The sequence below is a fragment of the Capricornis sumatraensis genome, chromosome 1 (genome assembly GCF_032405125.1).
Source record: "Capricornis sumatraensis isolate serow.1 chromosome 1, serow.2, whole genome shotgun sequence".
Classification (NCBI taxonomy): Eukaryota; Metazoa; Chordata; class Mammalia; order Artiodactyla; family Bovidae; genus Capricornis; species Capricornis sumatraensis.
In genome coordinates this window covers 76,796,639-76,821,825 of record NC_091069.1, presented here as the reverse complement: position 1 = coordinate 76,821,825, position 25,187 = coordinate 76,796,639, and the positions used below count along the sequence as shown (strand labels likewise).

The following is a 25,187-nucleotide window of genomic DNA, read 5'->3' as shown; positions in this document are numbered from 1 at the left end:
CAATCTGCATTTTACGGATATATTGATATAGAGAGATGACTATCCAGGGTTAATATTTTAAGCTAATAATGCAATATGTGTATAACTACTCAGTGAAAATTCCGATACGTGTAACCAATAGGTAGTATGGCAGAGTGTAGAAATGTAAGCATACCATTGAGAGGGTTATCCCTTTGGGTTCCTTGATGAATGAGTGAGTGTAAACCTAGCTGCCACATTTCAAACTGAAAATCACTTTTTTTTTTGAAAATCACTTTTGATACTGATGTTTTGAGATGTGCCCAAGTGTTCTTATGGAAAATTAGGGAGGATAGTTTATAGAAAATATGGTAATATTAATTGGAATACATGGTTATAAGTAATTTTCTGTTTGGTAAGAAAATGTTTTGTTAATAAAATCCATCTAGGTTGGGTAATTTTTGTTTGTTAGTGAAATACTAAAGTACATTGAACAGTTTCTTACAGTTTCTCTTTATTTTTGCTTAGGCCTCTCCAGGTAATCTTTCTCAGTTTGAAGATATTCTCTTTGGTAACAACGATATGTCTGCTTCCATTGGTGTTGTGGGCGTTAAAATGTCTACAGTTGATGGTCAAAGACAGGTCGGAGTTGGGTATGTTGACGCCACACAGAGGAAGCTGGGACTGTGTGAGTTCCCCGATAACGATCAGTTCTCCAATCTGGAGGCTCTCCTGATTCAGATTGGACCAAAGGAGTGTGTTATACCAGGAGGGGAGACTGCTGGAGACATGGGGAAACTGAGGCAGGTAAGGGAGTGGAGTCTATGATAGAGAGTCCAAGGCTGGGAATGCCTCTAAAGTAACATGATGCTGTTTTATTTAAGAAAAATTTTAAAAGTCGAACCATTTCAATATTTTGACAGAAACTTTGTGTCTTTATTAGGACTTGTTCTCCCTCAGGTCATTTCCCCCTCCCCTCTTCCTCTCTTTCCTTCTGAACTGAATGTCGTCTTAAAGGGATCACAATTTATAAAAGAAGTGCTTTCACAGTTGAGGGATGCAGGGTGGGAAGAGGTGATGTCGGGCCTTTAAAAGTAAAAAACTATGCCCATATTTAGCATGGATGTAACAAATAAGATCCAGTTCTTCAGGATTATTTATTTCTTAATAGTTTGAGTAGATCGTTAGCCTCTTTTATTTTTCTGATTCTTTTATTTTAACAAAGTTCTGATTTTTGTTGTTCGTATACGTATCTGGTTTTTTATTTTAGATTTTTAAGGATTCTTTTCTTCTTGTGAGCCTCAAATATGCTAAGAACTACTTGAGAGTTAGCAAATCTGTGATGGGCATTTTTAGCATAAATATATCTAGGTAACTTTCCCCAAGTATTATTCTGTTAATAGTTTTTACTACTGAGACTATTTTTTGAAAGCTTCATGTAAGCCTAATTTTGAATTTCCACGAAAATTTTATTTATAGATTTTTAAAATACATGTTACCAACATTTTCTTGCATATATTGTTGTATAACAATATAATGTGGGTTAATAAGCTGTTTATTAAACTGTTGTTACTGTATATTTGTCAGTGGCACAACTTTCTGTATTGCTTTTCTCCTAGTAATTTAAAATATTTCCTGTAAAATAGGTTATTCAGAGAGGAGGAATTTTGATTACAGAAAGAAAAAGAGCTGACTTTTCCACGAAAGATATTTATCAGGACCTCAACCGGTTGTTGAAAGGCAAGAAGGGAGAACAGATGAATAGTGCTGTCTTGCCAGAAATGGAGAACCAGGTATGTGGATTACACATGTGAATTTACCCTTAAATAGTGATGTTTTAGAACGGTGGTGCTTCTGTCATCTATATTTCAAAGCCTAAAATGGATCACTGATTTTTAAGCTTATTTTAATCTGTGATGAAATTTGTGAAAATGACTAGAAAAATTCAAACATAATCTTAAATATAACTTCATTATATTTACACAACATATATCCTTGGGGTGAGAAAGAGATTATTGTTTTACTGGTTTCACCAGAAAGCCTGATTACTGTCCGCTAAGTAGGTGAGATAGCATAGTTGGTACTATTAAAGTTTTATAATATAGGAGCTGTGAGGTTTTAAATAAATTACTTCAGCTTCATTATGTCTTAAAGGATTGTTGGGGAGATTAGAAAGTAATAAGGATGGAAATATACGCAGTGCATAATAATTGCAAAATAAATGTTACATTTAAACAGTTTGGCTCAAAAATTGGCACTGATTGTATTCAGTGTTAGATATGAACATGCAAACAATGGTTGAAGTTTATTTTCAATTTTTCAAATCTTTGAGGAAAGTATGGTTTGGGAGTTATATTTTTATGTAAAATATTAGAAACCTCTTTGAATGGTTATTTCAAATGGTTATATCAGTGGATCACTGACAAGTTAAAATAAAAATTTGTATATTTAAATAAGAGTGAGTTATAGCTACTTATAATTTTCAAAATTGACTTCAAACCAGAATAAACTGAGACTATTATTACTATCATGATTTTACAGTCATTACTTATCACATAATAGTTTGGTCCTTATAAACTAAGTTTATCTGTTTTACTTTCTTTGTGTGACAGAATGAAAAGGCATTGTGTATGAGTAATAATCCCAGTACAGACATTCCCTGACTTATGGTTTAACTAACGATTTTTTTTTTGACTTTACAATGGTGCAAAAGTGATATTTATTCAGTAGAAACTATACTTTGAATCTTGACCTTTTCCTGGACTAGCAGTATTTGGTGCAGCTTTCTTGTGCTGCTGGGCAGCGAGCAGCAGCTCAGTCAGCCGTGGGATCACAGGGTTTAATAGCTGATACACTTACAGCCATGCGGTACCCATAGAACCATTCTGTTTTCTGCTTTCAGTACAGTGTTCAATAAATTTTGAGTTATTAAACTATATTATAAAGTAGGCTTTGTGTTAGATGATTTTGCCCAACTATAGGCTAATGTGTTCTGAGCACATTTAAGGCAGATGAGGCTAAGCTATGATGTTCAGTAGGTTAACAGTGTTAAATGCATTTTCCATTTATGATAGGCTTATTGGCATGTAACCTCGTAAGTCAAGGAAGAGCTGTATTAGAGAAAATTACTGTAGTGTGGAAAATTGGAAGACGCTACTGAGGGTTTCCCAGGTGGCTCAGTGATAAAGAATCTATTTGCCAGTGCAGGAGACTCAGGTTTGATCCCTGAGTGGGAAGAGCCCCTGGAGGAGGAAAGGGCAACCCACTCCAATATTCTTGCCAGGATAATCCCATGGCCAGAGGAGCCTGGTGGGCTACAGTCTGTGGGGTCGCAAAGAGTCAGACATGACTAAGCACCTGACCATGCACACAAGCGTCTTAGGGCCACTAAAAATTGTTACCATCTGTCCCTGACGGTGACATAACAGGGGATTCTTGTATATTTGGCAGAGGCAGATAGATGACTGTGTTGTCAATTAGGAAACATATGCACCTTCACAATGAATTTGGTACCGAATATAAGTAGAATTTTCATTGGACTATCAGTTTAATGTCCTTAGCTTCTTTATGTTATGTTATAGTAGTAATATAGACGGTTATTTCTTATTTAAATATATATACAAGGAAGTATATGTATCATAAGTGTATAACTAAATTTTTATGAATTATAAACACCCACATAACCAGCACCCATGAAACAGAATAGTACTGGGATCATAAGACCCTCTTTATGTTTTCTTCCAGTGGTTAACCTCCATTAGTACCTCTGACAGTATGAATTAGTTTGATCTATTTTTGTAGTTTATATAAATGGACTCATAAAGATTGTGCTCTTGTGATTTCCTTTATTCAGTATCATGTTTGTGAGATAATCTGTACTGTCACGTGTTGTGGATTGTTTGTGCTTATATCTATTATTGTTGTATGTAGTATTCCGCAGTGTGAATATGCCAGGCTTTACCCTTTTCACTCTTGGTGGACAGCAGCATAATTTCTCCTTTTGGCTATTATAAATAGTGTTGCTATTACAGTAAGTTTTCACTTCCTTAAAATCATTTTCTAGGCTTAAGAAGGTTTATTTAAACTTTGTCTGATTTTCTTGGTTTGAATTGGGAAAAAAATACCAGGAAAAATGATAATGTTTGAAATTTATTTTCATATTCCCATTTGTTTTTCTTTTTTAAATCTCTAGAAATCTAGTGATAGCCATCTTTTGTTTTAAATTCTTAATCTTAGGTTGCAGTTTCTTCCTTGTCTGCAGTAATCAAATTTTTAGAACTCTTATCAGATGACTCAAACTTTGGACAGTTTGAACTGACTACTTTTGACTTCAGCCAGTACATGAAATTGGATATTGCAGCAGTGAGAGCCCTTAACCTTTTCCAGGTAAAAAAAATACATCCGTTAAAAATATTTGCTTTTATATATAGAATATAAGACTTTTAATAAGGAGCTTAAATATTTTGAAATATTATTATACTTAAATAGTTTTGAATTACTATATTTTTCTAATTGCAAACTATATAAATATAATTTGTCCTGACTTTATGAGTAAATTGTGTATTAACAGCAATTTTAAAAACTTATATTTTAAGAAGTTTTATGTCTAAAACTGCAGTAATTATAAAGTGTTGTTGTTTTGGGGGAAAATATACAGCAAAAAATCAGATTAATATGGTAAAAGTCTGATTTTCAGATAAGGAGCTTCTGTGTACATTTCAGTTTAATATTTGAAGAATGTTAAGTTTTGTGTTGTTACAAGTTTGGGGAGTAAAGGGTTTTTTGGTTTGTTTTTTTTCCCATGAGTCTTGTGGGATTTTAATTCCCCAAGCAAGGATTGAACCCAGGCCTTTGGCACTGAGAGCTTAGATTTGTAATCACTGGACTATCAGAGAGTATCCAATGTTAGTGTTCTTGTTCCAAAATTAAGTAATCCTTTTTCATGGCATAGCAAGGTCACTAATGAGCCTGCCACTTTCCTGTTTTATTTTTGTTTACTAGGGTTCTGTTGAAGATACTTCTGGCTCTCAGTCTCTGGCCGCATTGCTGAATAAATGCAAAACCCCTCAAGGACAAAGGCTGGTTAACCAGTGGATTAAGCAGCCTCTTATGGACAAGAACAGAATAGAAGAGAGGTATATTTAAAAAAAATAGTGTACACTTTTGTAAACTCTTAAGTAACTTCCAGTCACTCCTTATGCTTATACCACTTATTACAACATGCAATTTGGCACCTGTATTTTAGCATCTAACTGCACAGAAAGTTAATAAAGTAGTGGAGTAGTGGTGATTTAGATTGATTAACTTATTTTCTTCATTATGTTTTTTTACCCTTCACTGTAAAAAGGTAAACTTTTATTAGAGAGGTGGTGTAGGTATAATGTCTCAGCATTTGAGCTTTGGAGCTAGTTTACCTTGGTTCATATTGAGCTCTTCCACTTGGGTGCTGTGTTATATTGGGTATTATTGAGCCTCTGGGTGGCAGTTTCTTCCCTTTTAAAATGACAGTGGTAACACACCTCCTTCTTAGGGTTGCAATGAGGATTAGATGATTTCATGTATTTAAAGTACTTTGAACAATGTCTGGTACAAAGGAAGCACTAACTCTTGAGTATTCTAGAAAAAATTTAAGGCAGCCTAAACATATTTCAGAAAATCTTTAAAATTGAGGAAATAAAAAATGATATAATGCTGCTGCATATAATGTGAGTAGCATTGGAGTATGTTTTATTTTTATCTTTTGTTTTAGATATAAGTTTTAAAACTTAAATGACGTGTAATACACATAAAAGCACAAATCCTAAAGGTGCAGTTTGATGGATTTTCACAAAATTAATATCTTGGTAATAACATACAAGTCAGGAAACAACATAACTAGCATCCCCAAAACCCTTATCAGTTATCCTTAGAGTTACTGCCTCTCCTCACTTCAAGGGTAATAACTGTGTCTTTCTAGCCTCATAGATTAATTAGTTGTACCTGTTTTTGAACTGCATATAAGTAAAATAATTTTCTATAGTTCACTCTTAATGTTTGATAGTTTTTAAAAACACAGTTGTAATCCTAATATAGTTTTGTATCCTAGTATTTTCCCACTTGTGCTTTTATTACATAAGCATTTTTTAGTGTTTCTGTTTTATGTTCATATTCAGTACTTTTTATAAATTTATAATATTTTATTGACTGGATATACTTTACCTTTTTCAATAATTAGGTTATTTCAATGACCTTATTGTATACCTAACATTTTCAGTTTGGTAAATTAAGATATATTGCCAGAATAGGTAAAAGAAAGTCAGTAATTTTATGGATTTGATCTTGTCAAATTGTTCAAGAATTTGTTGACTACCTACTGAATTCTGATGGTATACAAAAAGCATGATGATCCCTTGACTATTTGGGACTATATATATGCCAGGCAAACATAAAATAGTTGATCAGTATCATAAGACACGGCAGATAATTACCAAGCTAAGCATTGATCCTGTAGATTCTAAAGGGTCTTACAATAAAAATAACTCATGAAGTCAGCAAATTGTGGGTAAGTTGACATATCGTTGAAAATATGGAAGTTGAAATGCTAAGGTAACTTCCTGAAGCCAGGTTTGCTGGAGAAGAGTGGGATTTAGTAACAAAATAAGAAATAGGAAGGATTGGATATTTGCAAGTAATTAAGGCAGTTTACAGGTTTTTGTTTTAATTATTTGTGACTGACTACATTTACATGAGTCAAATGTGAAATGGAACAGAAGGAGATACAGTGCTGAGTTTCTTGCTCTTATTTCCCGGTTTCCCAGGACTCCCTTCCTCAGGGCCTCTGCACAGCAGCAGGGACACATTCCTTATTGTACTCTGTGTGAATTGCCAACACTTGCCCTGGAAGCAACCAACCGGTCTTAATCAGATTCTCAAGTGTCCTTCCATGGAAAGTCTGTGCCTGCACAAGTAGAAGTGTATATCCATTCTCCCTCATCTCTGTTGTTTCTGAAAGGATAGGTAGTTAAATTCCCATGCTCTAGGTCATTGGTTGCATTTTTAACTTTGGGCTTGTAGGGACAGAGCACATGTCAGTGGTCCTCTTCTGGTTTAACAGCTAGAGCGTGCTTGTATTTGGACCCTTCAAAAACCTGAGACATCACTTACTGTTACCAGAGTAACAAGTTATTTAGAAGGCAAGATACCAAAATTAATTTTTTGGCTATAATTAAAGGTTATTTTCATAGGACATAGCAATAATTTCCAAAATCTGATACCCTTGCAAGACTGACTAATTAGGAATACGATTTGTGAGAATGGCTTTCTGAGTCAGATCATGATCTGTTTTTCTGCACCTGTAGGATGAGGAAATATTTTCTCCTTTCTATCTTGGGGAGAATTTTTTTTTTTTAACCAGCAATTAGGAAGGTCTGTGGTTTTCAAGGCCCAGTGCTGAAATTCCAGAGCGGGAAGACAAAGCTATACTCCTTAAAGCAGACTTCTCTTGGGCCAGTCTCCTTATTTAAAATACCCTTTCTCAGTTCCGCCTGCTGTGATACATCATGCTTCTGGTTTATGCCTTGCTGGGGTTCTCATTGTCTCCCTCTGTGAGCATTTAAGATTTAGATGGATTATTCTTCAGAGCTGCATATCGAATCAAGCTTTTGTTCTTACTGTCACTGTTTTGCGGTGATTTTCTAGCAGAGAGGTGGTGGAAATCTCCACTCCACCCTTCTGAAACTTACGTGAGGAGTTAATATGTGTGGCTCTGCAGGGAATTCTGTTAAGGAAAGCAAAGATTTCTCTCTTTTCTGTTTTTACTAGAACAGACAGAGGAACAGTTGTGACTAGATCTTTGAGTTTGATGGATACATCTATTCCAGAGCTATCAGTTCAGTTCAGTTGCTCAGTCGTGTCCGACTCTTTGCGACCCCATGAATCGCAGCACGCCGGGCCTCCCTTGTCTATCACCATCTCCCGGAGTTCACTCAGACTCAGGTCCATCGAGTCCGTGATGCCATCCAGCCATCCAGTGATAGGTTCAGAAATAACAGTGAAAATAGGATTGCTTTTCAGTCATTGTCAGGCTCTTATTTCTTGTTTCTACCAATTGTGTTTAATTTGATCCAAGTTGAATTTTAACATCAGAAATGAAATGTACTATTTTGGCTTTTAAGTTATACCTGTGGAATAGCTTTATGTGTGGTAATGCTCATTTTTCCATTCATTAAAACCTGTTTGCACTGGCAATACTTTATAGCTAGCTGTTGGCTTAAGTACTTTAATCTCCAGTGAGACTTGCTATGTTACTACCTTCAAGAAGTGAGTTTCTGGGTATTTCTTCCTAACAGTCAAATTAGGAATTATAACAAGAATTCTGTCCGTATTACTATTAAGAATCCTCAGATTTGCACATGGCACTAGGGCTGTTACCATTAGTTTTAATTTTTTAGGACTTTTTTTGCTTTTTGCCTTTCCATAGATTTATGTGAAGCCTTAATGAATTCTCCTTTTTTGTTGTTATTGTTAGACTTCTTTAAAGAACATTGAATATATGTTAGCATAGGACATAGTTCACTCTTGAAGTTGCTGATGATACCATTTGCACATGTTGAATTTGGTATTCTTATTGCCTTCTAGTTTAAAATTATTTTTATATGACATTTAATGGCAGTTTTATTTGAAATATGTCTCCAAATAAAAGTAGTTCCTATAAATGTAGAAATGGTGGTGGTGCTCATGTGATAGTATATCATGCTTCTTGCTTGAGGCAGTGTACTTCCGGGGCTGTATTCAGATTAGACCTACATTTCTTTCCAGGTTGTGTTAAGTATCCTTCTGTGCAAGGATGTCTTTAGTTGGTAGTGAGTGTTGTGCGGAAACAGACGTCTGGAGGTCATACAGTGAGTGCAGTTTCTTTGAAACAGCAGAGCTTTGCTCTGGCCTCAGAGGACAAACAGGAGGGCTGTGACTCCACTGCCTTCCCACCACTGTATTCTCTGTTTCCAGATCAAGTTTAGTGAAACCCCTTATTCTGGTTTCTGGACTGATCTGCTAGTCCCTTTGAATTTTATTTGCCTTCCTATCCAGCCTGTACCACGAAGGCAACCCTTTTTCCAGTGCATTCATGGGGGACATAGAATTTCTTACCCCATTAGCCCTTTGTCAAACTGGCCCCTCTTTCTCTATTAAAAGCTGCTGGAGAGGTCACACAATGCAAATTGAATCCACTGTACTTTTCAAGCTATCTAGCTTTCACTGCTTCCTGGTGTTACTTTTGTTATATGACTTATTACAGTGACCAGTGCAGCATTTTGTATTTTTCATTCAACTTCTCCTGTACTTAAACAGATGGTCTCCTCCCTGATTCTTGCAGTCTCAAAATGTGCCTATATTTTCAGTTTTCAGTTTTCTATTCCCTGGTTCTGTCTCACAAGAGGAAATTGTACTCTTTCCTTTCCAAAGGCAGCATTTTCATTTTGCTTCTGGTTACAGTTTTCTTCTTTCCCTGTTCTCTCCTTCAGTTTTCTTCTGTTGAGTCCTGTATTCTTCTCCCGCCAAGTCTCTGCTGTTGCTGCTCCGCCATTCCTTCCCAAGTATTTTCCTCAAAATCCTATCTCTTTAAATCCTGAGTGTTCAGAATATTGGAAAAGACCCTGATGCTGGGAAAGATTTAAGGCACAAGGAGAAGGGGGCAGCAGAGGATGAGATAAGACAGCTTCACTACCGCAATGGACATGAGTTTGAGCAAACTCCGGGAGATAGTGGAGATCAACACGTGGTTCCCAAGCTCCCATGGGAGTTCCCTGCTTTCTTGCATCACATTTTGTTGCATTTTATATCTCATTTGTTATTCAGCACTGACTATAAGAACAGACATGTCCTTCTTCACTAGATTCAGTGTTCTTTGAAAGCATATTCCTCTCTTATATGTTTGGCCATTTTTTTTTCTTTTTTAATTTTCTCAACCCTACCTCGCAGATTATCTATTTAATGTATCAGATGAGTGGTGCTGTCTGTATTAAACCATGTGAAGAACAAAATCTTGTAGTTCTTTAGGTACCAAATTTATTCTCAGCCATATAAATATACTGTTGTGAAATTTCAGCCGATTATTCATACAGTGAGATCAGAAATAGTGGTTTTAAAGAATGGAAAGAATGGTGAATTTAAAATATCAAAAATTTCACGACTAATTTTATAATTCTTTTGAAATTTTAGAGAGAAACTGACCCCCAAAATGATCTTATATTCTAGTCAGCTTGAAAATTAATGTATCAAATTGTGACAGCGGAGTAATTTTGAGTAGGATTGATAGGTATACCTTGTTTTGCCAACAGTAACTTTGTTACTTCTGAAATTGTGATTTGAAAATGGCATTGTCATGGAAACAGTAGAGCAGTCTTTTTTTTTAAAAAAAAACCTCTGTTAGCCAGAACATAAACTAATACTGTAATTATTTCTGAAATGGCTTATTGAATAGACTTGTGAAACTAGCAGTTTATTAGACTTTTAATGATACCCAGACCAAAGACTGAGGGGACTGTGTATCTTGCCTTGTCCTATGTGTTTTTAGAAGCTTCTTCATTCTCTTGCTGTTTTACTTCTTAATACTCTTACTGGAACTTTATGCTCCTTTTTTTGTTTGTTTGTTTTATTGTAGTACAGTTGATTTATGATGTGTTCATTTCTACTGTACAACAGGGTGCTTCAGTTTTATATTTCTTCATATTCTTTTCCATTATGGTTTATTATCAGTGAATACAGTTCCCTTTGCTATACAATAGGACCTTGTTTTATATGTAACAGCTTACATCTGCTAACACCTCTTCCCCTTGGCCACCACAAGTCAGTTCTCTATGTCCCTGAGTCTGTTAGTGTTTGGTAGATAGGTTCGTTTGTGTTATATTTTAGACTCTACATATAAGTGATATCATATGGTATTTGTCTTTCTCTTTCTGACTTAGTATGTTAATTTCTAGTTGTATCCGTGTTGCTGCAAATGGCATTATTTTGTTCTTTTTTAATGCCTGAGTAGTATTCCATTGTGTGTGTGTGTGTGTGTGTGTGTGTGTGTGTGTGTGTGTGTGTAAAATGCCTGAGAAGTATTCCATTGTGTGTGTGTGTGTGTGTGTGTGTGTGTGTAATGCCTGAGTAGTATTCCAGTGTGTGTATGTGTGTGTGTACACATGTACGTACACGCCACATCTTTATGCATTCGTCTTTAGGTTGCTTCCATGTCTTGGCTATTGAGAATAGTGCGGCTGTGAACATAAGGGTGCCTGGGTCTTTTTGAATTATTTAGTTCTGTCTGGGTATATGCCCAGGAATGGGATTGCTGAATCATATGGTAATTCTATTTTTTGTTTTCTGGGGAACCTTCATACTGTTTTCCAAGTTGCTGCACCGACTTGTATCCCCACCAACGGTGTAGAAGGGTTCCCTTTTCTCTCCAGCATTTGTTTGTAGACCTTTTAGTGATGGACATTCTGACCAGTGTGTGAGGTAGTACCTCACTAGTTTTGATTTGCATTTCTCTAATAATTGGTGATGTTGAGCATCTTTTCATGTCCCTGTTGGCCATCTACCTATGTGTCTTCTTTGGAGAAATGTCTACTTAGGTCTTCTGCTCATTTTTCAATTGAGTTGTTTGGGTTTTTGTTACTTAGTTGTATATGAGCTGTTTGTAAATTTGGAAAATTAAGCACTTGTTGGTCACATTGTTTGCAAAGTTTTCACCCAGTCTGTGGTTATTTTTTCATTTTGTTTATGGTTTCCTTTGCCACGCAAAAGTTTGTAAGATTGATTAGGTCCTATTTGTTAATTTTTATTTTTGCTGCCTTGGGAGACTGACCTAAGAAAACATTGGTAGGATTTGTGTCAGAAAATGTTATTGCTTACAGTCTCCTGTAGGAGTTTAATGGTTCATGTAATATATTTTAGTCTTTAAGCTATTTTGAGTTTATTTTTGTGTATGGTGTGACAGTGTGTTTTAATTTCATTGATTTACATGCAGCTGTCCAACTTGCCCAGCACCACTTGCTTAGGAGACTTTCTTTTTCCCATTGTATATTCTTGCTTCCTTTGTTGAAGATTAATTGACTGCATGTGTGTGGGTTTATTTCTGGGCTCTCTATTCTGTGGGGTTTTATGCTCTTGAGCAGTGTTGGTTACTGAAGATTCTGTGATCAGGTTTAGAGGAAACAGTGATAAGATATTTCATGGAACAGGAAAGAATCGTAGGGAGAGTCTTGATCAGAAATACCTTCTCTATATAGGACTTTTCCTGGTAATCTAGGGGTTAAAACTCCATGCTTCCACTTCAGGGGGTGTAGATTGGGGATCCCTGGTTGGGGAAGTAAGATCCCACATGCTGTGTGGTGTGGCAAAAAAAAAAAAAAATTAAAAAAAAAAAGGAAATATCTTCTCCAGGAGTGTTCTTATCATTTACGGAGAGTAGCCTAAGGATGCACAAGTTTTAGAAAGAAAAGAGAAAAAGAGACATGAGATAGGTCATCCAGCATCAGGTTACTTTCATCCTTTTCCTGACCCCCTGGAACTTCTCTTCCTGCTTTATCATGAGAACTCAGAAATTTCTTGTGACTTTTAGGACTCAAGACTTTTTTTTCAAACAGTTGCCTGCAGAAGAATCACCTGAGAAACTCATTCATCGCCGAGTCACAGGTGGGTCCCACTTTGGGCCCACCTCCAAGTGATTTTGATGTGTGTGATCTTGGACCAAACTCAGAAGCCCAGCTAGAGCCAGAGAACTAGCTAGGAAGGCCCAAGTTTGCCTTATTGGACTGTGTGATCTGGTTGCATCCCTTACTCAGTTTTGTTTATTTGTTAAAATCTAGAGTACAAACAAGCCAGAGAAATCTTTTCTGGAGCAGTAAGTGCCTGAATTATTCTGTTTGTACATATAGGCTGTGACTGGTTCACAATTCAAGTTTGGTAGCAGTCATGTTCCCACTAATTTGGCATTTGCTACAACGAATATATCTACTACCAACTCCCTCTCCACTATCTTGACATTCTATAGAGTTTGTTGTTTTTCTCTTTATTTTCATCTTTTAAAAGCTGATTTTTTTTTTTTTTTTACTTCAAGATCTTTTAATCCTGTGACTCTTAGCTAGGGGCTATCCCCCTCTCCCACCCTGCCGCCTCTGGGACATTTTTAGCAGTGTCTGGAGACGTTTTTGAATTGCTAGTCTGGGAAGAGTGTAGTGGGTAAAATTCAGGGATGCTCTTAAACTGCACAGAATAACAATAGCTCACAACAGAGGGGTTATCCAGCTTAAATGCCAACATCACCAAGGTTGTGAAGCGTTGCTTTAACATCTGTTGTCATTATACGGCTACTCCAGGAGCAGTGTAGTTTCCCCTTTATGTGACATGCTAGATGAACATGATGATGATGCAGGAATTGTAAGTGTTGATGGACAGATCAGAGAAAAGAAATTTAGAGAACTCATTTGGTTCCTTTCCCTGTTTCTGTGTAATTTGAGGATTAAAGGAAAATGATTGTTCATCTGATAGTGTTCTAAACCTAGGATCATTGGCTGTGCCCACGGCCTGTCTTTTGAAGCTTACCTTTCAGCTGTTATTAATACTTCAGTACTATCTACAATATAGTTTTTCAAACTGCATGTTGTGACCCACTGGTAGGTTGTGAAATTAGTGTAGCAGGTGATAACCAGCATTTTTGAAAAGTTAAAATAAAAGCGTGCACCACATCTAGTAAGAGTAGGTTTTGTCTTGTGAAACCTATTTTAATTATATATCGTCAAGGAGGAAAATTCCTTTTTCCTAATTCTTCCTAAATAATTATTCTCTTTGCTAATTTCCTACTCTTCTAATTCTTTGGCTGTGACCCTATGAATTAGACTGACAAAAGACAGATTAATAAGAAAACAAACAGAAGTTTATGCTTACACGTGGCAGCACTCAGTGATGAGTAACTCTAGGGTTAGCTAGAACTTGGGCTTACATAGCATCTTAGCAAAGAAACAATAAATTTTCAAAGTGACAAGACAAAGGGGAAGGACTTTGAGTTTCTAGGGCTACAAACTGGGAAGGTAAATGTATGGGAAGCTAATGGTCAATAAAAGATAGTTGGTAGGGTTACGTGGTTCCTCTGGTGCCATCTCCAGGGTGATTAGGGTCTAAATTTGAGTTTAATTGTTGTCCTTCCTGGCAAAGAAAAAGTGTGGGGGAGGGGTACCTGTGTAAATTCATGTCCTGCTTTTGGGCGTATAAGGACAGGCAAAGAGCTTTCTTTGTTTTTGCTTCTTCTCAGTTTTTCTTAACTTTAAATAGTCCTCAAGGACCAAAGTAGTCCTTACAGACACTAGCATGGCATGTTTTGAGGTAGCGTATTTTGCCCACTACAGCATCTGTGCATGGGTGTTCTGGGTCATGATGTAAAAGTATATTTCTTGCTGTGGCTTACAGGGAAAAAATGGAAAACCACTAACTCCAATTAATTATAAAAGCAATATAAGCTGCATGTTTTATAGTTCTGGAAAGTAAGATTTAATTTATTGATTTTGGGAAGCAGAAAACTTAGTTCAGTTTTTAATTAGAAAATTTTGGCTTTGTACTGTCATGTGGTAATTTTAGAGTGCGTTTTGAATTTATAAGATTTTCTGATAAATACTGGGTTTGGCAGCATTCTTGAATTGTAATTTTGTTTCATTAAAGATCATTGTTTACATGTGCAGTAATGTATCAATATCAATGGAGTCCCAATAATGAGATTTGGATATTAACTGATTAGAAACTGCTTACATCACAGTGTTATGGAACTTTTCCATTGTCTACAAAAAGCTAACATTTCAGAATAAATTCAAACTTCTTACATAGAGTTTTTGAGTTGAGACATGCACCTAGTTGACAAATTTTAATTTCATATTAAAGATTAATTCTGAAGATTAAAATATTAAAGATTAATTCAAATGTAATTTGTTAGAATTAAATAAATTATTAAAGATTAAGTAATATACAACTAAACCAAAATATTAAAAGATTAATTCTAATATTTATTTTAGATTAAATTTGGTAGAAGCTTTTGTAGAAGATGCAGAATTGAGGCAGAGTTTACAAGAAGATTTACTTCGTCGATTTCCAGATCTTAACCGACTTGCCAAGAAATTTCAAAGACAAGCGGCAAATTTACAAGATTGTTACCGACTCTATCAGGGTATAAATCAACTCCCTAATGTTATTCAGGCTTTGGAAAAATATGAAGGTAAAAAATTATTTTGTTTTTGTTTTCCTTCACTCCAGATTTACTTAGCAAATGTGCTGTCCTTTTTAAAGTTGGTTCTGGTAACTCATCTTTAAGTTTTCCTAATAACAGGTTTGTGTTACCCTCTGCCTACATTGCAGAAGCCAGAAGTTGTGAGACAGTTTAGAATTCTTGTTTTTTAGAAATGAATATTAGGATTATGAGGTTTATTAATAGGTCTCTTGCACTAACAGGGGAGGCTAAACAAGATTGATTGATGAAGAAGATGAACAAGACCGGAAATGACAGTGCTTATGAATGTTTGGCTTCTTACAGGGCAAGGATGCAGTCTGGCAGCCACACTAGAGTAAGGATAATGTGTCAGAGCAGTGGGGCCAGGGAGCTTAGGTTCTGGTACCCGTGGAAAGGTCCTTGATGAGGTGCACCTTCTCAGATCAAGGACCACTAATGTAAGGAGAACGTCCTGCAACCAGGGAGCTTTAAACAGTTTTGTTGGACTTTTTAATATTTTGCTGGTCTTGTGGACGGTTTCCTGTTCTGTAACTAGCTTCCACAGCAGAGCCCTCTTGGGGCCTCACTGAGACCGGATACAAATCATCAATCATAATGCTACTAAGCTGAATGAACTACCTTAAATCTCCTTGGACTAGTAATTACAAAATAACACAATTCGTATGTTTCATGCCTTGACCAGGGGGCTGCCATGTAGGAACTTTAAGAAAACACTGCAGGCTAATTCCAGATCTGTTGGAATTAACCTTTCCAATACACCTGTGAAAGAGAGTTAAGACAGAAAGTCTTGGTGGTAACAGTTGAAGTCAGAGGGAAGCTACTAGAATAAAGTAAGCAGAGTCATATAATAGTTAATCAATATAATATTAGTGGATAAAATCAGATTGCTCGTATGAGCATAGTTTTTAAAGTGGACATAAGTTTCTACGATGAATAGGAAGTACAAAGGTATATGTCTAATATATAAAGCATTTTAAGTTTCAGAGTTAAAAATCAATATCTCTTAGAACTATTAAAAACAAAACTTCAATATTACGTGAAAACTTGATGAACTTTTTTGGAGATAGACTTAGAACAATGATGACTGGTACGAAATAAGTATAGATTTAACTTAAATTTTGTGATAACCTCTCTTATTTATCTAGCAGAATGTTAAAGAATAGCTAACTGCTTGTGTTTTCAGAGTACCATTGTATATAAAGTAATCCTGTTCTAGTCAGGGCTTCTCATTAGACCAGTGAGACTTAAATGCTCTTGTATTTAGTGCCACCAAAGTGAAATTAGAGGAGACTGGTCTTTTCTGTGTTTTCTTGTGCCTCTATTTCCTCACCCTATAAATGAATATCTTCTACTGTTTTGATTTCCTGATTGCGTCTCCTCTGGCTTCATTTCTGCAGGATCAGCTGGAAGTGCCAGGGGATTGATTAGTGTTAGGGGTGTAATCGAGGTGTGGTCACGGAGATAGGCTGTCTAAACAATTCACTCTTACCACTTAATATCAGCTGTTTTAAACATTCCTCTTCTCATCTCTTCCTTCATAAGGTAAAAAAGGTTTCCTTGTCCCTGCGTCCCCTTCTTATACCTGTACCCAGTGAAGTTTCTGAAAGCCTACATTTTCTTCTTCCATTGATTGCACTGGCTTCAGCCCTACCCATAGTACTGAAATGGCATTTGTTGAAACTTTCTTGTTGCTAAATTCAGTGAACAAGGTCTAGTCTTACCTAACCACGTTTCACTGGTGTGTGTGATAGTTTTTTTTTTCCTCCCAGTTTTATTTAGATGTAATTGACACATACCATTGTACAAGTTTAGGTCTACAACACAATGATTTGATATGTATATATACTGTGTAAATAACCACAATACGTTTAGTTAACATGTCACCTCACCTCACGGAGTTACTTTTTTTCTTGTGATGAGAACTTTTAAGATGTAATCTCTTAGCCACTTTCAAATATACAATACAGTTTTGCTTTGTTTTTTTTTTAACTACAATCACCATGCTGTACATTACATTGCCAGGACTTTTAAATCTTACAGCTTGAAATTTGTACCTTTTGACTACCTTCACCCGTTTCCTCCCCCAGCTGTCTCTGGCAACCGTGAACTCTGTTCTGTTTTTATGAGTTTGGTCTCATTAGATTTCACATGTAGGTGAGATCATACAGCATTTAACTTTCCTGTCCCTTTTCCCTTGACATATGCTCTCCAGTTCCACCCATGCTGTTGCAGATGGCAGGATGTCTTTCTTTACGGTTGGATGATACTCCACTGTGTGTGTGTGTCACATTTTCTTTATCTGTTCCTTCCTCGGTGGACACTCAGGTTGTTTCCATGTCTTGGCTCTTGTAAATTAATGCTGCAGTGCACGTGGGAGTGCAGATATTTCTTAAAGATAATGATTCAGTTTTCCTTGCCTTCCCCTTAAGTATAGCCAGCCGCCAACCCAGTTCTATTTTTGACCCTCTTTTCACTCAGCACCTGAAACTTTAAAGCTGGGATTCTTGCATGCATTCTTGACAGTATCTTGATATTTCATGCAAAATTTTGTGTATATATATTTTGAGCGGGAGGGACAATCTGTAATTTTCATCAGATATTCAAAAGCGTATGTAACCTCCCCCCCCAAAAAATGTAAGAAATACTGATTTGCACATTATTTGGGGACTCGTTCCTCATTCCTTGGTATGTGCACAGAAGTTAGAAATTTGACTTGAAAGTGGCACTCTTTAACAACCTTCCTGCATATATGTGGCTTAATGTGGCTGAGCAACAACAATAAAATGTGCTTGAGGGTTTTCAACAAGTCAGTTATGAGATCATAACATTATGAAAATTTAATGCTTCGTATTGTCAGTTTGTTAACTGATGTCCAGTTAAAATATTTGAAATCACCCAGCATAGAAAGTATTAGAGGAGGAAGATGGTTCCAAGTTTTGTGATGCTAAGAGCTACACTTTTCTCTTTCTATAATATGGAATGTTGGAGAATTGAGGTGTATCCTAGGCACTGAGAGACTAACTGACCTGTCTGGAGTTTATTTTAATTGAAGTATACTTGATTTACAATATTGTGTTAGTTTCAGATGTACAACATAGTGATTCAGTATTTTTATAGATTATGCTCCATTTAAATTATTATAAAATATTGGCTATATTCCTGTGCTGTGCAAATTATCCGTGTAGCTTGCTTGTTTTACCCATTGTAGTCTGTGCCTCTTAAACCCTGTCCTTCAGTTGCCTCTCCTCATTCTTTCTCCCTGCCGGTTGAGCGACTGAACAAGAGCATATGGGGAACAGTGTTCTCTGTGTCTGAGTCTGCTTCTGTTTCGTTATATTTGTTCTGTTTTTTAGATTCTGCATATGAGTGATAACATACAGTAGTTGGCTTTCTCTAGCTTCTTTCTTTCTTTTGTTGTTAAATATGCTTATTTGGCTGCATCAGGTCTTGGTTGCAGCCTACGGGATCTTTGCTGTGTCAAGAGGGTCTTTTGATGCTCGGTGGCATGTGGGTTCTCAGTTCTATGATCATACTGTTTTTCACAATGGTTACACCCGTTTACATTCCCACAATACAAGGGTTCCCTTTTCTCTACAGCCTCACCAACAATTTATTTGTGGTCTTTTTGATGATAGCCATTCTGACAGGCGTGAGGTGATGTCTCATTGTGGTTTTGATTTGCATTTTTCTGATGATTAGCAGTGTTGAGCATCTTTTTATGTGCCTCTCATGAGTTTCTTAAAAAACACAGTAGAATGGCATTTTGCAGAGTTCAGTATAGCTTGTTAGCCTACTGAGTTCAAGGAGAAAGCCAAAACAGGCTAATTTATGAGGAAAAATCAAATATGCTGTCTTTAAAAGTAAACTCATTAAAAGTTTTAAAAAGATATATTTGTATATTACTAGAAATTGAGTAAGTTCTGCCATCGTGTGATATTTTAGTTTTGACTAACTTTAGGTTTAATGTTATTTCAATGTTATTCCTGGAAAAAACGAAAATAAACTCAGAGACAGCAGAGGGCAGCAACAGTTTAGAAAGTAGATTTGCATTGAGTGATGAAAGCTCTACTCTAAATTATCTTTCTCCTCTTTGAAAAAGAAAAGGCTATTTTAAAAGTATACTTGGCCTCTGTTATTCCTCGTATCTTTTAAAATTAAAAAGTTGAGGCACACATTTACAACATGGATGGATCCAGAGATTATCATACTAAATAAAGTCAGAAGAGAAAGACAAATACCTTATGATATCATTTATATATGGAGTGTAAAGTACGACACAAATGATCATAGCTGTGAAACAGAAACAGACTCATAGACAGCAGACCTGTGGTTGCCAGGAGGGAGGAAGGGGAGGGGGAGGGAAGGATGGGGCATTTGGGGATAGCAGATGCAAAGTATATATGGAATAGATAAAAAACAAGATCCTAGTGTACAGTACAGAGAAGTATATTCAGTATCTTGTGGTAAACCATAATGCAGAGGAATGTGAAAAAATATGTATAACTGAGCCATTTGGTTGTACAACAGAAATTAGCACAATACTGTAAATCAACTAAACTTGAATACAATTTTTTTAAAAAGCTGAGGCACAACCTAAAACAATGGTATTTTGCATTTGGAGCAAATTTCTGACAGTGCTTAAAACAACTGTATGTATCAAGATTACTTTATTGATGAACTTTATTGTAACAGTGTCATACTGACGTTTGTAACCCTTCCCCCTATCCACGTCCAAATTAAAAGCCTTATATGTGCTATTTTCCTTCCCCTGGTCTGTACCTCCTCCTCAGTGAACCCGTAGTAATCTTTTCTTAGCATGTCTGATAGTGTCATTTCTTCCCTTTTGGTTCTGAACACGTTGCTTTGCTTCCTGTAGCCTTCCAGAAGCAGCCCCATTCCTGCGCCTGGCCTGGCTGCTGCTGCTCGGTCAGGCTCCTTCATTCTCCCTCGCAGCACCGCTCTGCTCACTAGATAGTTTCTCCAGACTGCTCTGGTGACACATGCTTTTCTGCACGTTTTTACTTTGTCTTTATTGCACTTTACTACCTGGTCTATGTGATGGACTCCACTAATATTTAAGATTGAGCTCAAACCTCACTCTTTCTATGAAGCCTCCTCTGCCCTCATTATTCTGGTTTCCAAAGTACCTTCTGCTTATCTCCATTGCTTTTAACCCTAAATGACATAGTTCAATTCAGTTGTTCATTTGTGTCTGACTCTTGGCCACCCCATGGACTGCAGCACACCAGGCCTCCCTGTCCATCACCAACTCCCAGAGTTTACTCAAACTCATGTCCATTGAGTCAGTGATACCACCCAACTATCTCATCCTCTGTCATCCCCTTCTCCCACCTGCAATCTTTCCCAGCATCAGTTCTTCACATCAGGTGGCCAGAGTATTAGAATTTCAGCTTCAGCATCAGTCCTTCTAGTGAATATTCATGACTGATCTCATTGCTGTCCATGGGACTCTCAAGAATCTTCTCCAACACCACAGTTCAAAAGCATCAATTCTTTGGTGCTCAGCTTTCTTTATAGACCAACTGTCACATCCATACATGACTGCTGGACAAACCATAGCTTTGACTAGATGGACCTTTGTTGGCAAAGTAATGTCTCTGCGTTTTACTATGCTGTCTAGGTTGGTCATAGCTTTTCTTCCAAGGAGCAAGTGCTAGGGTCCAGCCCCTGCAGGATCCAGGGGAACCCGAAGGAGAAATGGCGTTGGCAAATGAATGAATGAATGAATGAGAGAGGAATAGAGGAGATAAAGAGGCTGATATTCCTTGGTTTACATAGAAAGCCAATAAAAGCCCGAGACAAGGAAGCTTGCCCTGTTCACGGAGGCCACAGGTGCCCTCCCAGTCTCCCGAGGGAGTGAAGACGCAGAACATCTTCCTGTTCAGGTCTTAGAAACCTGGGCAGATAAGTGAATGCAGGGAGCCTCTATGCTCCAAGGGATCAGCCTGAAAAAGAGAGTAAGAGAAAGAAAAAAAAAAAGAAAGACACGGGGTGACCAAGCTTCTTCGAGCGAGCCCAGTTACTTTATTTTCAGAAGGGACTTTTATGCCTTAACTTGTACATAGAGGGAAATGAAAGATGCAAAGTCATACAGAGTCAGCCCAAACATTGCAGCATTCCATTTTGCCCTTATCGAAACCAGGATTTTTTCTGCACATCTTTCCCACAAATGATGTTGTGTACATTATCTTCTGGCCTTGGAGGCCTGTGGACATTTTATGACCCTCTTTTGATAAAGGCTGCTTTATCAACCAGAAAACTTATTTTCCCTCAAAGTATTTTTCTTTATATTTCTAATCTATGTCAGCCTCAGAAAATGCTAAACAGAGTTACATTTCTCACAGAGCAAAGGTGCAGTGAGTTACAAGAAAGAACCAATTAGCTCAAAGGTCTGATGTGCTTAAATTCAAGGCTACACTTGTTTTTCTTACATTCCAACTATGTTAACTAATGCACTCCCAGGTGCACAGTGGATAAGAGATATGGGAACTTAGCAACAAGCATTGGCCCAATAATGAAATCCTACACCAGCACTACTCTAATAACTTTTAACTTTTTGAAAGGCTCTATGTTATAGGCTTCCCGTGCCTGTCACAGTTGGGAGGCTGTGAATAATCACATGCGTAGCTGCAAGAGTCTGGATAAATTTGCCAAGCAAGCCAGAATGCTAACAGAGGGGGTTTGATTTGAAATATTCCTCTCATGTCCAGGAGACTTATTAGCTAGAGCCCTAAGTTGAGCCCCCTGTATGTCAGGAGAGTTGGTGAAAGGCACAAAATAGTAAGACAGACAGATTCTGGTTTGGGGGTAGATGCTCGAGCTGGTCTAGGGAGCCCCTTGAGTCTGGAAGCCTTGCTTAACAGTTCTCTTCCACATGACCTTGTCCTGGATGGGATGGCCCATGCTGGCTCCCGGCAAGCAATCATCTTTAATTTCATGGCTGCAGTCACCATCTGCAGTGATTTTGGAGCCCAACAAAATAAAGTCTCACTGTTTCCATTTTTTCCCCATCTATTTGCGATGAAGTGATGGGACCAAATTCCATGATCTTAGTTTTCTGAATGTTGAGTTTTAAGCCAGCTTTTTCACTCTCCTCTTTTAACCTTCATCAAGAGGCCCTTTAGTTCCTCTTCACCTTCTGGCATACAGGTCGTGTCATCTGTGTATCTGAGGTTATTGATATTTCTCCCAACAATCTTGATTCCAGCTTGTGCTTCATCCAGTCCAGCATTCCTCATGATGTACTCTGCATGTAAGTTAAATAATCAGGGTGACAATATACAGCCTTGACATAATCCTTTCCCAATTTGGAACCAGTCTGTTGTTCCATGTCCAGTTCTAACTGTGTTTCTTGACCTGCATACAGATTTTTCAGGAGGCACAGTAAGTTAGTTTAATAATAATCCCTCCTTTTAACCCGATTGCTTAGCTTCCTTCTAAATGGGAGATAAGAATATGAAAGCAATTTAGTTGGCATTTCTGAAAAGGAATCTGGTTTACTAATGTAGCACTTTTTAAACCTTAGGTTTATATAAAGCTATAGTTTAAGATCTGGCTGGTTTTTGTGTTTCGGAGATATTTTCTTTAAATTTGGTTTTTATCAGTTTTTAAAGCAAGGTAAACTCTGTAGTAATTATTCTACCATCCAGAGGTAATCATTATTAATATTTTGGTATATGTTGTTTCATTCTTTAAACAAAATTATAGAAGGTTAGTTCTGTTTAATACGTGCTTTGACAGTGAAGACTTGTTCTAATGTAGTTCTTGTATTAGGGAATAATTGAGCATAATGTGAATTTTACATTGCTTATGTACATTTTTGTCTATGGGAAACACTAGGTGAATGCAAAAGATTGGCACCCAGCGGAACTGAGCAGTGTAGGAATATACAAAACGTACACTCACACACACTCCCACCCCTCAGACATCTGTGATCTCAGTTCACGTGTGTGTCGTGAGCCACACTTACTCGTGTCTGGTGTTACAACTTTGTGCTCCGGTTTAGATGACTCACCATTTCACAATAACTCACGAGCTGCAGCCTTTTGGAAGTCCATCTCAAGAAGCAGACTTTGTCTTTTGTGAGGTAAATGCATTTTTTATTGTAGTGTTTATATAGTTCCTATCAAAACTGTGCAGTTGTTCTTATCATTAAGAAAAAATTTTTAATAATTTTTTTCTTTATTTCTTTATGGAAGTATAGTTGACTTACCCAGTTAGTGTCAGAGAAAATCGCTTGGTATGGCGGAAACCTCCACACAGTTGGTGACCAGAAATGAACTAGTGTGTGTAAAGGAGACAGAGGAGGAAGACTCACAGATGGGAAGGAAAACGGGGGAAACTGAGGTTTTCCTTTGCAGTCGTAACCCCTTAAGATTATTTTTTCCTTCCTCTCACACATCAATTCCTGTAGCAGTTTTCTCATCTTATCTTTTATTAGAGTATAATTTAAATGTCTTCTTTCTTGTCTTCCCATTGCTACTTAGATCACTACCTTGGCTATCTTCAGTCTTATCTTCAATGATAAAAGCTTTCACATTCTTGAGTCAATATTCATATTATCTCTGCATTTCTATTCTTTCAGTCACCAAAATACACTAACTGATCATCATAATAAAAAGCAAACAGTGTTGGTGAGGATGCAGAGAAATTTTCTTGTGCACCTTGTGGCTAAAACTATAAATCAGTAAAGCCTTCCTGGGAAAATAACTTGTCAAAGTATAATTATTTGCCATTCAAATGCAGACAAGAGGGCAAAAGTCTAGAGGGATTAAAAAAAATTAACAGGTTCTTCTTCTAGAGTTAGATTGGAAGTTGACGTTTTTACATTATTACTTTTATTATTAAAAAAAATGCAGAGCCTAGTGAAAAATAGTTTCAGGAATTTACTAATAGAAAAACAAAACACCAGAGTTGGGGTGGGGGGAATACCAGAAAGGTACTCAAACCTTTAAGTTTATGCATAATAATTTCCTAGAACTTTAAAATATAGTAGGTGTTAGCTAAATATAATTTATACGTTATAAATATTTTAAAATACTAAAAGATAACTTTTAATATTTAAAATATAATATCAAACAGTAGAGGTTAACTTATAGCAACTGACAGTTGGTACTATTTTTACTATTGTAAAATTGGTACTATTTTTTAAATTAAGTGTGCAGTTAGTACATTTTTATCCCACCAATATATTGTTACACTTTCTCATATAGCCAGTTGTGTTATAATGTGACATATGGATCCCTATGCAAAACTTTAATTAAAACCAGTTTACAAGATAAAAGAGGTCAAGATGCAACACTCAGAAACTTCATTAGTGACGCCCTGGTGGCCAAATGTGTGGAGGTTCCCCCCCCACACCAAGTAACTTCTGTGACACTGACTGACTACAATTAATTGCGATTTAACTCAGTCCTGACATGATCCCCTAGAGATAGCATCAGATCCCACAGGTTAAGGGCTCAATCCCACAAGATGGCCTCCAACCTCTCCACCCAGTCTAAAACCCAGGTTATCACCTGTGCTTCTGACCAAGTGGTCCCAATGACCACCCCTCCCTTGGGAGTTAATTTGCTTGAGCAGCTCACAGAACTCAGGGAAACACTTGGTTATACTTACTGATAAAGGATGAAGATGAACAGCCAAATGAAGAGATATGACAAGTCTGGGAGGTTCCTAAACATAGGCGCTTGTCCTTTGAGGTGGGAGCATGTCATTCTGGTATAGATGTACTTGCCCACCTGAACGTTCTCTGGCCTTTGCATTTGGAAGCCCTCCTCATGTAGCCATGATCAATTATTAACTCCATTCCCAGCTGCTCTCCCCTCCTTGGATGACAGGAGTTGGGGTTAGAGCCAAACATTCCAAACTCCTAATCATGGCTTGGTCTTCCTGGTGAGCAGCCCACCTCAGGTCACCTTATTAGAATATGAGATGCTCCTATTGCTCTTCTCACTAGGAAATTACAAGG

The 25,187-nt window shown here is 37.1% G+C and overlaps 1 protein-coding gene across 3 annotated transcripts in view; it reads left to right on the top strand.

Annotated features, from left to right (window-relative positions):
• Positions 1 to 25,187, top strand: part of MSH2 (mutS homolog 2) — an 82,095-nt gene that overhangs the window by 9,565 nt on the left and 47,343 nt on the right. For 2 of the 3 annotated variants that reach the window (XM_068987927.1, XM_068987930.1), the window contains exons 3-7: positions 487 to 765; positions 1,605 to 1,751; positions 4,195 to 4,344; positions 4,960 to 5,093; positions 14,985 to 15,184. In XM_068987927.1, coding sequence (XP_068844028.1) covers positions 487 to 765; positions 1,605 to 1,751; positions 4,195 to 4,344; positions 4,960 to 5,093; positions 14,985 to 15,184 — 910 coding nt within the window. The remainder of the gene's footprint in view (positions 1 to 486; positions 766 to 1,604; positions 1,752 to 4,194; positions 4,345 to 4,959; positions 5,094 to 14,984; positions 15,185 to 25,187) is intronic. The other variant, XM_068987931.1, reaches the window with a different exon arrangement.